At 37.3% G+C, this 14775-nt stretch overlaps 1 protein-coding gene across 6 annotated transcripts in view; it reads right to left on the reverse strand.

Annotated features, from left to right (window-relative positions):
• The window catches only part of RP1 (RP1 axonemal microtubule associated), a 217428-nt gene that overhangs the window by 6012 nt on the left and 196641 nt on the right, over window positions 1–14775 (reverse strand). For 5 of the 6 annotated variants that reach the window (XM_083823906.1, XM_083823902.1, XM_083823904.1 and 2 more), the window contains 9 exons: window positions 14568–14772; window positions 13163–13222; window positions 12688–12866; window positions 11919–12141; window positions 6884–7038; window positions 6675–6750; window positions 4443–4521; window positions 3940–4225; window positions 1806–1884 (listed from right to left, as the gene is read on the reverse strand). In XM_083823906.1, coding sequence (XP_083680032.1) covers window positions 1806–1884; window positions 3940–4225; window positions 4443–4521; window positions 6675–6750; window positions 6884–7038; window positions 11919–12141; window positions 12688–12866; window positions 13163–13222; window positions 14568–14772 — 1342 coding nt within the window. Of the gene's footprint in view, window positions 1–1805; window positions 1885–3939; window positions 4226–4442; window positions 4522–6674; window positions 6751–6883; window positions 7039–11918; window positions 12142–12687; window positions 12867–13162; window positions 13223–14567; window positions 14773–14775 lie in introns of those variants that run through there. The other variant, XM_083823907.1, reaches the window with a different exon arrangement.

The following is a 14775-nucleotide window of genomic DNA, read 5'->3' on the forward strand; positions in this document are numbered from 1 at the left end:
GTTGCAGTATTTTGTTTGGTTCATCCTAGGCATGCTACACTCTTGATGCCTTATTAATAAATAAGGTTTTACTAAACCTAAGTGTATTTCTTACTTACCAGAGTGGTTTAGTAAAACTCACCTGATTAGATTATCTCAGAATCACAGAATCACAGAATCATCTAGGTTGGAAGAAACCTCCAAGATCACTGAGTCTAACCTCTGACCTAACACTAACAAGTCCTCCACTAAACCATATCACTAAGATCTAAATCTAAACGTCTTTTAAAGACCTCCAGGGATGGCGACTCAACCACTTCCCTGGGCAGCCCATTCCAATGCCTAACAACCCTTTCAGTAAAGTTCTTCCTAATATCCAACCTAATCCTCCCCAGGCGCAACTTTACCCCATTCCCCCTCGTCCTGTCACCAGGCACGTGGGAGAATAGACCAACCCCTACCTCGCTACAGCCTCCTTTAAGGTAACTGTAGAGTACAATAAGGTTGCCCCTGAGCCTCCTCTTCTCCAGACTGAACAATCCCAGCTCCCTCAACCGCTCCTCGTAAGACTTGTTCTCCAGACCCCTCACCAGCTTCTTTGCCCTTCTCTGGACTCGCTCAAGCACCTCCATGTCCTTCTTGTAGCGAGGGGCCCAAAACTGAACACAGTACTCGAGGTGTGGCCTCACCAAAGCCGAGTACAGGGGGACAATCACTTCCCTAGCCCTGCTGGCCACACTGCTTCTTATGCAAGGCAGGATGCTCTTGGCCTTCTTGGCCACCTGAGCACACTGCTGGCTCATATTCAGCTGCCTATCAACCAGTACTCCCAGGTCCTTCTCTGCCAGGCAGCTTTCTAACCACTCCTCTCCCAGCCCGTAGCGCTGCTTGGGGTTGTTGCACCCCAGGTGCAGGACCCGGCACTTGGCCTTGTTGAACTTCATACAGATGGCCTCAGCCCATCGGTCCAGCCTATCCAGATCCTCCTGCAGAGCCTTCCTGCCCTCAAGCACATCGACACACTCACCTAACTTGGTGTCGTCTGCAAAGTTACTGAGGGTGCACTCGATCCCCTCATCCAGATCATCGATAAAGTTATTAAAGAGAACTGGCCCCAGTACTGAGCCCTGAGGGACTCCACTAGTGACCAGCCTCCAACTGGATTTAACTCTATTAAACAATGAGACCTTTGTGATTCAAGCTGTACATTGCCTGCAATTTCTCTTTATATATTTCTATCTTCTATCTTTCTGTCTTTCTAGGTTTTAATTTCATAGCATCAGTAAATGTAAATTCCAAATGCTGTATGCCCTAATCTCTTATCTTATAGTTTGGTAAATTCAGGTATTAGAGATTATGTGTAATACACTGTACCTAGAAACAGTTTCTATCATCATGTCTGGGTTCATACTGTAGCTGCATCCTAACTTAAAATCAGGTCAAGATCTGCTGCAGTCCAGTGCTCTCCTTATAGTTTAGCTTTCACACGAAGGAAAGCCATGTGTGTCATGGTAATCCTATGTTGTTCAACACATCTGATAAAAGTTTTGGCTGAACAATGATTGAAGAATAAAGCCTTCAGAGATACATACTAACTATATTTCCTCTCTTCTAGCAAAAAAAAAAAAAAAGTCAAGGTAAAGTCAAGGAAAATGTGATAAAGACAGGGGTGGTATAAGCAAGAGCAGTCAAACTGACCTCATTTGTATACAGATTTGTATTAGCTAGCTGTAGCAATAGCATGACTTCAAAGACCTTCCAAATGTCAGGCAGATATTCAAGCAGAAGATTTTAACAAGCCTGTTGAACACATGCAGTATACTTACCAAATCCTTTTCCATCATGACCAATTTCAATGGAATGTAGGCTTCCTAATTTTTTTGTCTTAATCTTGAATGTATCAACCTTTAATATTAAAATACAGCCAGTTATAAAAAGTTACGTATATACATTTGGAAATTTATACTTTTGTTAAGGCCCGTTTCAGGACTAATTCAAATGTAATAATATCAGTTTGAAATAGATGGGTGACACCTGGTATGGTTTATTTTCCTTAGCAAAGGTCTTTGGTAGATCCTCTCTATATTTTACAGTAGGACAATCTTATAGTGGGACAATTTATACAGTAGAGTAGACAAATCTTAGGGAAGGAAAATCCACATCTCTTTCCTGACTTTCATATATCAAAGAAGTATTTTTACTAAATGTCATGAATTATCTCAGTTGACATAGCCTTCTAAAATGTTTACAGTTTATTATACATAAATATATGTTTAAGAATGCAAAAGAGAAAGGCTTGTACAGCATTTACTATTATATCTCCCACATATATATTTTCATCAAATCCTTTTTTTTTTTTTTCATTAGACATTTCTTAAAGATCTCACTGGTTTACATAGATTTAGCTAGATTGTTAATTAGCTAATAATATAATTTCTATGTATTTACTCTTCTTTTTCAAAGAGCAATGATACCTCCTGTGTAGTACTAAGCAGAAGGAAGTATTACTCAAGACACTCTTATCTGCTCCTTGTGCCTGTAGGTAACTAGCTTTATTAAACTTCTCAGTATAGAAGTCAATACATGGTGAAGATCTTTTAGAGGATATCCACAGACACTCTGGCTGAAAAAACTTGAGCCAAACTATACGTAAAAAGACGTTTACTATTGCTGGAAATAACGAAGTAGATCTCATAAGGAAGATATCTTAACTGGAGTTTTAATTATTCATTCATTACCTTTCAAGAAATCCACAGGAGAAAAATATGGGAAATATATTTATTTCTTGTTATATAAGGGTCACCATTAGAGGTAGTGAGTAAATGGAGCAATTCCTTTGCCAAAGTAACATATTTATTAAAAACAGAACGTTCTGTTAAGGTACTAGGATACCTTATAGAGAATAAGCATTCTTATGAAAATATTTATATCAGAACTACAAATCTCTGAATAAAATCATAGAATCATATTATCATAGAATCATATTATCATAGAATCATAGAATGGCTCACATTGGAAGGGACTTTAAAGATATCTAACTCCAACCCCTCTGTCATAGGCAGGGATGCCACCCACTAGATTAGGTTGGCCAAGGCCCCATCCAGCCCGGCCTTGAACACATCCAGGGATGGGGCACCTACAACTTCTTTTGGCAACCTGTTCCAGTGCCTCACCACCCTCTGAGTGAAGAATTTCCTCCTAATGTCTACTTTTTTTTATAAGACCCCTTTAAGTATTGAAAGGCTGCAATGAGGTCCCTCTGGAGCCTCCTCTTCTCCAGGCTGAACATTCCCAACTCTCTCAGCCTTTCTTCATAGGAAAGGTGCTCCAGCCCTCTGATCATCTTTGTGGCCTTCTTCTGGACTCATTCTAAAAGCCCTACGTCTTTCTTGTGACGAGGGCCCCAGACCTGGACACAGCACTCCAGGTGGGGCCTGACGAGGGCAGAATAGAGAGGCACAATCACCTCCCTTGACCTGCTGGTCACTCCTCTGGTGATGCAGCCCAGGATGCAGTTGGACTTCTCCATTTTGTCTGGTTATGGGCTTACACCACGTTCCATTGCCAGGCAAACCAATGGGATGTCAGAGACTGATGTATTCTCAAACATAATATTCAAAGTTTGTGTAACATCAAAGAATATTGCACATATATGCACATGCACAGATAATGCATGCTGTGCGTTGCAGATCAATGAAACATGTAACTGAGCAGATGAGTGGATGCAATATGAGGATGTGTTTAGGACTAACAGCAATAGTTAGTCATGGTCAGTTACATATACCAGAGGTAAAATGTCCCTTGGTTACTCTGGTGAAAACGCTAACCACAGAGAAAGGTGTCTATATCCCATCTAATTGCATGGAAAAGAGGACAAATGCCTAAGGTTTCATAAAAGTCTTGCATAGATTTAATATTTACTTTCCCAATCCTGAAACAGGCAGAAATTTGTATCCTCACCTTTCCTCTTTCAAAGGGATCTTGATGCTCCAGTGACTGAGAGAGGTGAAATACCTCAGATTTGTCCTCATCCCCAAATAAAATAATATGCACATTGGCATCAGTTCCTGCTCCCCTTTTGTCACCTGTGTATACTTTAATAGTATACTCTGTCTGATTTTCTGCTTGACTTCCTTCCTTATTTAAGTTGCTATCTGTGCCATTCTTTTGTTTGTCTCCTGTAATAATAAAAGATACTGGGATCTCTCTCTGTATTTCTGGCTTATTTGGATCCACAGAAAATGTCCTGCAAAACAAAAAACATATATTTTTGTGGTAAGTAATCTATACGTTAAATCAAAAAATCCTATCAGTTTACATGGGACAGTGGAAGATGGACTTTTTAAAAAAAAAATAAAAATCTGTTGACTGACCCATTCTATGACAATCCTTTTAATCCAGTGCCTGCTCAGTGTTCTCTAATATTATACTACAAAGTGACTAACTTCTCGTATGGTACTTACTCATTCACTTCAAACACATAGATAGGATGATTCTTTAAAGCTTCTTTCAAATGCAATTTTTTAATGTCCAGTTTGCAGTCTAAAAACAAGAAAATAAAATATAGTGAAAATGTACTGTGCATCCAAGAATTATGTAAAATATTAAAACATCATTTATTGATTCATTTAGATATAACAAAAATTGACTATAAAATCCTTCAATTATTGAAACATTCTTTACTTTGTTTCTATTTAAAACCTTTACTTAGAAGTTTAGAAGTATTTCCCTTGTCTTAGTGAAGCAGAGGAGTACAGGAGAGCAGTAGACATGCAGAACACGTTCCGTACAACTCAGGCAGGCTCATTTGGGAAGGAAGAGAAGAAATATGTATCTGGTGCTTCCTCCACAGTGACTGGTTGACAAAAGGGTTGGAACTCCATTCCATGTGCACTACAAAGATTTATTGAATGACAGGTATGAACGAAGTTCAACAACTCAGTGTTATCCTCTTCCGTATAAGAGAGATTGCTCTTTGAATTGCACTTTTGAATTTTCTGCTGGGGGCTTCGGGTACATGCTGTCTATGACACTGGCCTGAATCTCTTGCCACTAGCCAGTCATGAAGACTACTCACTTTCTCTTTTCTTCTGTCACTTGTCCCTGCAGCTCTCTTCAACAAAGTGTGTCCCAATATCTTCTCCTATTGTCTAAGTCTCTTTTATTATAAATCAGTAGGAGTCTAATAGGATCAGGCTCCTGTGGAGGAATTCAGGGCATGGTGTTGCACTCATGATCTGCCCAGACAGTGCATGGAGACACTCAGAAGCTTGGGGATCTCAAAATCTCAAACCATGCATGCAGTGAGGAAAGAGCCACCTGATCCTAAAAACCAGCTCTGATTGTAGAAGCAGCATAAATATAGAAAATCAATACGTTGCCTGGGCTGACCAGTCCTGCAGGGTACATTTGATTTCAGACACTAAAGAGCTTTTGTGCTTGGGGATTTTTGGTTCAAAGTCTACATCCAAACAACTCAATAAACCTCTAGACACAATGTGGACACTCTTACTCATCCAAAGTGCTTTATCATCTAAGTAATTCTGTTGGAAGAAATGTATTATACACCTGTCCAATCCTTTCTTCATAACACACACAGCCAATGAGCACCAAAGTCCCTCATTTGTGAATCATGTCTTCAAACCTGACTGGAAAAATCTTGCCTGTCATGTTTTCTGTGGTGCCCTTTGGCAATGTGTAATTGCCATATTCAATGACTGTCAGTGAGACAGATGACTGTAGTTAACTTTCACGGCTGAAACTGCAGAAAACAAACGTAGTGAGCCCCCAACAGCAGTACAGCGGGGCTGCCCCTCCCCTTCCCTATCCCACTGTAATATCTGCAGCTCCATGTTGTGCCCCCTCTGAAGACCCTAGCATTCGAGCAGATCATGCTCTGGTGCAGAATGTGTTGACCACCCAAAAGTCTTCGATATTTATATGCATTTTTCAAATTTGGTTGAAGCTCGATGGTGAGTTTAGAAGGTTATTATGAGGAGCCAGCAGACAGACAAACAAGACAGACAGAGTAGAAATGTATATCCCTTGCTTTCCTAGAAACCTGTCTACAAATGGTCAACTGCAATACATAGTAAGTAACAATACACAATTATATAAGAAATTTCATTAAAGGACTTGAAAACATTTACAAACATCCTTAGAATATTCCTTAGTAGCATGATAACCATCCTACAGATGAGACAATGGAATTTGTTGGCAAAGCTACAGTTCATCACATTTAAAAGAGGTACACTCTCACCCCACCCCACCCCACCCCACCCCCCCCCAAAAAAAAAAAAAGGTACAGTAAGAAAACAGAACAGCTGGAGAAAACAATAAAAATAACTGAATCACAGAAAAAAAATTAAACAATGCCAGTTTCTTAATTGAGTTATAATTATTCTCCTACATTGTGTATTAGTAGGAGAACAAAATTATTTATCCTAATCTTCTGTTTTTCTTTCTTGTTTGTAATGCAATAGTTTATTTTCTCGATGCAATAATGATACAGCTTTCAGCTCCAAGGATTTAAATGCGACAAAATGTAGGATTTTGCTTTATAAAATTTTATCTTTTTAAAAAAATAACCAAAGGAAATTAATCTGAATTTATCTCTGGTGGTGATTGTATTGCTCTTAACAGATTATCTGTGTGATTCACATCACTGACTTTAAAGAGCAGCAAAAGTACTTTACCTGTTTTACTGCTGATTAAAAGAACAACTTTGTCCAGTTCTCCCAGTTCAACAGCAGCCACAATAACTAGAAATGACTAAAATAAAATTGTTCAATATTACAATCTTAAACAATATTATTTCAAGTATAGAGGAAAAAGAATGTATAGGAAGTACAAGAATGGATTAAAGGATAAATTTTAAGTAACTTTAATTTTAAATACAGAGTACCTCATTGCTCTCTTCCTGCTGGACATTCTCCAATGACCAGAGAAGGGATCTGTCCCCTGTGTCACCATAAGTACCATATATACACGCAGTCATATGCATGACATTTCTCACAGTCAAAATATTTCTAGAAAATACTGTTAGATGATATTTAACCTCTGCAAAATCAAGCAGAAAGAGATCACATTAATACCATGTCTCAGCCTTGCATAGCTATTTGACAACATAGCAATGCACAATCAGATGGAATTAAAAATGACACTTTATACTTGACAATGATAGTAATCATTGTCTTATTACACACTTGACGTGATAATTAAATTCAATTTTTAAAATATTTTTCTTTAATTTTGTCCTGTAACTATAAACATTGGTGGTGTTGACAACCTTCAGTGAGAGAAAAACATGTCAATACTTTATGCTGTTTTTCACAGTTTCAGATTATGGAGAAATTACCGCAGCCAGTTAGTTACCTTTTTCTTTTTAATGCCAAATGACTAATAGATTAAATCCTAATAAGTTTCAGATTCATCAAACACCTTTGGGGTCTTTACAAAGACAGAATTTAGCTAGGGAAACAAGTCCTTCAGAGCACCTAAATTCTTACTCTGAACTTTATTATAATGGAGCACATCCTCTGACTATGGGTCACCCCAGGAAGACAAGTCTATCTTGACTGAAGTTGTCACCCATGAGTTTGTGCAGTTTGTGATTTATGCAATAGTTATAGTTATTTAATTGAAGACAAGATGACAGCATCTGAACACCTTTAAAAGTAAATGCATTCACAAAGCATCTGTTTATATTCTACCCTGGTAGAAGGGGATGAATCCTGACCTTGCAGAATGCTTCTGCAGAAAATGGCTCAAAGCTTAGAACATGACAGCTTATATTAGCAGATTACCTGCATCCTTTCAAAGTCAAGAAAAGTACAGTTAAGTGGATCACAAGCTGTTATTATCAGCTTTCAGATCTAATGATCATCTAAAATATTGAGTTCAGTACAAGAACTAGCTCTCTTCCATGAGCCTTGCCTTGTTTCCCGAGCATCAGCAATAAGAGAGAGAGAACAGACTCTTGTTGCATGCATATTGCAGTTGAGCAGGTGCATAGTAAGAAATTCAGAGTCACAAAGAGGTATATAGCTTTATCTGTAAAGGTAAAAGTTAGGAAAAGCCCAGGAAACAGCCAAGTTTAAATAAAAATATATATATTTGGAAAAATATTGAAAATAAAAAATCAGTGCTGCCTAAGGAAGAACAAATCATGGCGTGGTAAGATATAGAATAAAAGATGAAATACAAGGACTGTATGGGATATGGTCAATGGTGTTACAAACAAGATGAAGAGACAGGAGAAGAAACAATATATTTGGTCAGAGTAGGTTGCAGCAAGTAGGTTGCAACACAGAAGAAAGAATCTAGGTAGTGTTATTTTTGACTATACCTCTGATTTTCTAAGTGACCTCTTTTTATTTTCCGTGACTTCTATTTGATACAGTCTCCCAGATCTCAAAGTTGAGATGTGAAGCTAGACCAGCTCAAGAGAAGAACAAAAGGATTGCATTCAGAAGGCTTGTTTCAAAGATCACTGTGCTTGAGAGCAGCAGGAGTGGGACTGCTCCATGAGGAAGAATAAGACAGGATCTGGGAGTGACCACAGTGCAAGCAGTGACCAGGGAACTGTCCTGCAGCATCTGCATGTAGTAGGCAGAGCCATCAGCAGTCCCAAACTTGGCAAATTATGAATTAGATCCGGGATCCGTTCTGGTGGTCCAGCTGGGAATAGCTGGGACAAAGACAGAACTGAACACAAGGCTACAGCATTTGTCCTAAGTCTATTCAGGAGATGGGGCCAGAGACAGGTCTAAAGACTGGTGCACATCTAATGCAGCTCAGGCATGATCTTAAATGGATGTCCTATGCTCACGTGCAGAAGGGGCTTGACTAGAGGTCCCAGGTGAGACTTTCCAGGGCAAATAAGATCTATTGTCTTATCATGGCCCTGGCACACTGTAGTCAACTAAAGTTAGAGTTAAATGAACTTTGGATCAGATTATACAGAGGTTAGAACTGGTGGAGTACTTTGTAAAAAGAGAAGCAACTGAAGGAAACTGAAGTAGGCCAGGGAAGAGGGCTAAAATCCTCAAACGGTGGTCTTTGTTCAGGTAGTGGGATCAAACCATCATAGGTGTGGGCAAATAAGCTTTTATCTCTGTAGTGAATTGAATAGATTGGAGGGAGGAAAGATGAAGGGAAATCTCTGAAAAGAAGTTACATTCAATAAGGACAATACATATATGAATGTTACAACTCCATTAATTTTATAAAATTCCAATGATTTCATAATCTCTGTGTGAATTATGACTCTATTTTTACTTTGTGAAAATAATCAGTTATTTGAAAGTAACATAATACATTTTTATTTAACCTTTTCTCTATTTCATTGTTTTGCATTAAATGCTACAGTAGTGCAAAATTCATTCACTTTCTGTACAACCCTGTGAGTGAGAGAGAGAGCACTGTTTTATCCCTGGGGATTCTTGAGGTGCAAGCATCTCAAAAGAAGGTACGCTACAGAGAATCTATGCATATACTCAGTTGGAGGCCTCTCCCCATTAATATACCCAAAGGCACATATGGACTGGTACACAGCCAGATCTCCAGGGCTTGCACTGTATTTTGATGGCTTGAATTAGCCATGCTTCATCACAGTCCCAAGTACAAAATGAAAAAATGGAAAAGACAACTGAGAGATGAAATTCTAAGGCACTCTATGAATGACAGTATACTGAGCTGTATCTGAAATTCAACGGCACACAGCTTCTCACTTAAGGTGATTATGATCAGCTGCTTTCCATTTCAATTAGCACAATACTGGTTTTGCTTTTAGCTGAGAAAAAGAAAAACGAGGAGAAAATAAATTAGATTTAGAAATCTGGCAGAGAAGCAGATCTGTTTTGCACAATAAATTTCAAGTAGGTTTGTGTGTAAAGGATCACTTTGAACTCCATGTGTGCCACCTGCTGTGGAACTGCTTAAAGCTCTCTTGGACATAAAATGGCAAAGATTTGGGGAATGTTTCACACTGTCCTAGTTTTTTCTTCCTTGTGGTTACAAATCCCTCACTGAACACTTCTAAACCCTATGTGGAAACAAATAAATGCAACAGAGATGAGCTTTTTTTTTTTTTTTTTTTTTTTTACCTGAACATATAGATAATATGTTACCTATTCCTTATTTGTGATTTTTACCTCTTGATCTCAAAGTGCATTACAAAGAAGGAAAATATTACAAACTCCCCCCTCCACTAGCCCACCCCCAACCCTCCAAAGAAAAAAAAAAAAAAAGAAGAAAACACAAAGAATCAGTAAATGATGTTTTCAACCAAGAAGTCAGTGATGAAGTCACTGATGAAGAGTAAGAATCAAGGTCATTAGGGCTCCAGTCTCACTGCCTATTTATCATCTATGCTGCATCTTTCTCTCACTGTTTCTGTGTGTATGTACATGTACCCTCAATATATCTGCATGTGACAGTGATCTGTCTTTTGCAAGGGCTACAGTCATGTTTTTATATTAATCTGGAGGTCCTTCTTGTTTCAATCTTGTGTGTAGGAGACTAAAGCCATTAAGCCCTAGTCTGTATCCGTTACTGTGCAAGTCTTTGTTTCAAGTGAAAATAACAGCTCTAAGCAATACAAAATCTAAAGCTTAAATACGAAATTTAAATTTTCAGTTACAGTCAAAATATGAAAAGAAAAATACAAAAAAAAAAAGAACACCAAACCTGTTAATTCCACTCAGATTTTTTGCATGCTTACATTTAGAAATTTATAAACACCTCACTGAAACTGGGCCATAAATTCCGGTTCAAAGTGTATCAGAATAGTTCATTTAACACTGACTTATTCTGAATAACTGACTTAGTCTTTACTCATTTGTCTTCTGCATAAAACTCAGGCAGAAATGATTTCAATATTAAGTATCATTACTTGGTCTGTTTATTAAATTGAGAATTGTTTGGTAAATGGTGGCATTTAGCGAGTATCACATTATAAAAGTATGGAAGATATAGTAGACTTCAGGTGAAAGGATATCTTTTATGTTGCTTAACAAAGATTATATGTAAGACAATTGTTGAGCTAGTTGTACCAGACATAAATATTTGGAGTATATAAAGGCAATAATGATGTTTATATGTAGTTTAGAGGGTGGGCTTGGTGGTGGTTGTTGTTTTTTCTTGTTTGGTTGGTTTTTGTTTTGTATAGTTTTTATTTATTTATTTATTTATTCTCCCAAGAATATTTGTTTGCAACATACAAAAAAAAAGAGAGGAGAGGAGAGGAGAGGGGAGGGGAGGGGAGGGGAGGGGAGGGGAGGGGAGGGGAGGGCAGGAAAGGAAAGGAAAGGAAAGGAAAGGAAAGGAAAGGAAAGGAAAGGAAAGGAAAGGAAAGGAAAGGAAAGGAAAGGAAAGGAAAGGAAAGGAAAGGAAAGGAAAGGAAAGGAAAGGAAAGGAAAGGAAAGGAAAGGAAAGGAAAGGAAAGGAAAGGAAAGGAAAGGAAAGGAAAGGAAAGGAAAGGAAAGGAAAGGAAAGGAAAGGAAAGGAAAGGAAAGGAAAGGAAAGGAAAGGAAAGGAAAGGAAAGGAAAGGAAAGGAAAAAAAGATTCAGTTAATAGAAAATGAATTAAAAAAGTTGTGTTTTTAATGTCAGTAATATGAGCAGCTGAGGACTAAATACAGGAGAACAGAAATATTATGATATTGCAAGAAAGCAATATTTCTTACTACTATTCTATGTAGCTTATAATAAAGTTTCTGTGCAATTAAGTGAGCATTGCATTTCACCCTTTATGGTACACAGGCATTAAGCTGAGTGGATAACATTTTCCTTCACACATTTAAAATTCTTATCCAGGCTTTATTTATCATTAAATAAATACAACAAAATTTTCTGGTTTTATAAAGATTCCAATTGTAATATTAGGATGTGTTAACTTCCTGTACCACTCTACTACCTTAATGTACATTTATACCTACCAGAAAGTGTTTCTTTTAATGGCCACTCTACAGGGAATTCAATCCATCTGTCTCCATTAAGAGAAAGAGGAAGTGTTTTATTTATAGTCAGGCTAAAGGTATCCAGGGTGGATGTGTTCTGCATTTTAAAGTGATGAAGAGACAACTGTGACATGCTGTTTTCCAAACTCTGGAGTCCAAGTCTCACTTTATAAACCATTCCCAAATCAGATGGTAAATGTATCTAGGAAGCAACAAAACTACGAGTTAGCATCCAAAAATAAACATAGATACATGTGTACCTAATTTAAAGGAAGAGAGGAAGTTTTCTTCTCGGGGATCAGCACTGACCTAGCCCCATTTGCATCAGTACTGGTTCTGTAAGTCCCACTGGGTTCCTAGGCAGCAGAACCAGGTTGACTTCAGGCACTTATGGAAAAAAATTAGCTTTATACTCCAGGGGCAGTCATTATAATTATTCTATCAAATTCAAATTGCAGACTACACTGATATCTAAATGTAAATACTTGATGTCATTTAAATTGATAGGCATTATTAACTATGACAATTTGTTGACATATAAATGAAAAAAAAAGGATATACTTGATCGTCATGAACTTGAGAAATCCAAAACTTAAAAATGAAGTATGCAACTAAAAATTTCAATTCTGCTTTTCTTGAATATTTAAAGAATAACATCTACAATATTTTCACCATATATATGATTATCTCTCTTTAAAAGGAAAATCAAAGAAAATGCAAATATAGACAAATCTATATATTATTTTACATCATATGTTATTTGGTTCTTAGCCTGATGTTCCACTTTGTTTTCCATGGAAACTGGATTTGACTTGCCGTTGCTTCCATAAAAAACCATAACCAACTTGGATATATTTTCTGACAACTTTTCAAAGTCTTTTTTTGTTTCTTCTTGATGTTTTGTGAAATAAATCCTCCATCTGCCTTCTGAATAAATAAAATAAGGAAAACAAAATGGAAAAAAAAATAAGATTAGAAGGTATTTCTGATTTCGCGTGTTAACCAAAGCACCTGAGGTAATATTCCTAAGATGTGTCTTACTCTACACGGGGAGCATTTAGGTGCAGATCAGCTCAGTAAATATATTGACATTTCTTATTATTACAAAAGTGAAACTAATGTCAGCACCAGTAAATGTAATGCTATATTGTGATGAAAATATTTTCACATTATTATTTCAAAACCGATGAATAAGTCAGTATATGTAATTGTGAGAGCTATACCTGAATTCATTTGCTCTTTTCCTAAAGGCCAGGCAGAAGTGCTCTTCCTCTCCTGAATTTCTAATTAAAGAAGATTGAAGACCAAATTAATACTTTTGTAAAACCATGTCTAAATGATAATAAATGTCTGCATTCATGACTAGTGAGGCAAATGGCTAAGTATTGTATCATTTAGATTAAGACTTAACTAGGAAGTGTACAATGTGATTTTCTACTTAAACACCATCTCCTACATATCAGTATATTTAAAGAACTGACTCTACAGCTAGCACTTTACTATGGAATGGTTGTAACCTGAAGATTCAAGTATTTTTCATTTTAAAATGTTTCTGTTTCATTTATACAATTTATGCTCAGAACTAATGGGATGCTTTTAATGCCCATTTTAGGAGTTGATGTTCCTCCTGCTGATAGCAGCTCCCATTGGTTTCTGTGGGACTTGTTAAAGACCAAAACTACTATTGGTATAGATGAATTGGTATATCTATTGGTACAGACAGTATAGACCAAAGTCTTCTTTCAACCACTTTCAACCAAGCTTAGATGTTCCATTTATTGTATATATATATATATATAAAAAAAAAACCTCACAGAAAAAAAATAAAAAATTCTTCTACCAAATCAATGCATTCTTGGAGAAATAATCAAAAGCTTTTTTTTTTCTTTTTCCCTTCTATTTTCTTTGCGTGTGTGCGTGTAAAACCATATTGTATAACCTTATATACACTAAATATACATTACATACACACAGTGGTGCCCAGTGCCAGGACAAGAGGCAATGGGCATAAACAGATACTCAGGAGGCTCCCTCTGAATGTCGGGAATCATTTCTGTGCTATGCAGGTGATGGAGCACTGACACAGGTTGTCCAGAGAGGCTGTGGAGTCTCCTCCTTGGAGATCTTCAACACCCATCTGAACAGCCTGCTCTAGGTGTCCCCACTTGGCATCAGCCAAACGTATGCCCAGTTTTGGGGAAAAACTACCCTAACATTGTGGCATAAATCATGTTAAACAGTCTGCTTGAATACAATGGTGACATATCCTCCACTGCTTAAACACAGTTTGCCCTACTATCTACCCCACTTTTCCTATGCCTATCAAATGGCAAGCAGAAGCATTTGAAGCTTTAAAAAGTGTTTGTAAGTTTCAAAGTAGAAGTAAAACTTGCCAATGCAGCCATTGCCACCACTGCAAATCTAGATTAACAAAACACAAATTATTCTCTTGCAAATAGAGGTTATTAAATAGTACTAAAAAACAACAGTGTTCAGCCACATTCATTCCCTATATAATGACATGCTCTATTGAAATGTTTTATACCATAACTTGTTTATAGAAGCAAATCACATTCTTCAGTTTGGAATGAATTTCTTACCAAATGATAGTTTCAAGACAATACTGACCTGTGGCATTCAGAGTTACTGAGTTACATTTTCCATCACTTCTGTCTTTAAGCCATGTTTGAGCCATAAACAATGTTTCTTTCCCAGCAGCTGCTGACTCTTTCACAGTAATCTTCTCTAGAAGCCAGTCAGAGCCTTTGCCTTTCTCGACCACCATCCTTTGCAGAGTCCCGATATCTACTGCTTCCACTTGAAAAATATCTACCTG

The sequence above is a fragment of the Anser anser genome (genome assembly GCF_964211835.1).
Source record: "Anser anser genome assembly, chromosome: 2".
Classification (NCBI taxonomy): domain Eukaryota; kingdom Metazoa; phylum Chordata; class Aves; order Anseriformes; family Anatidae; genus Anser; species Anser anser.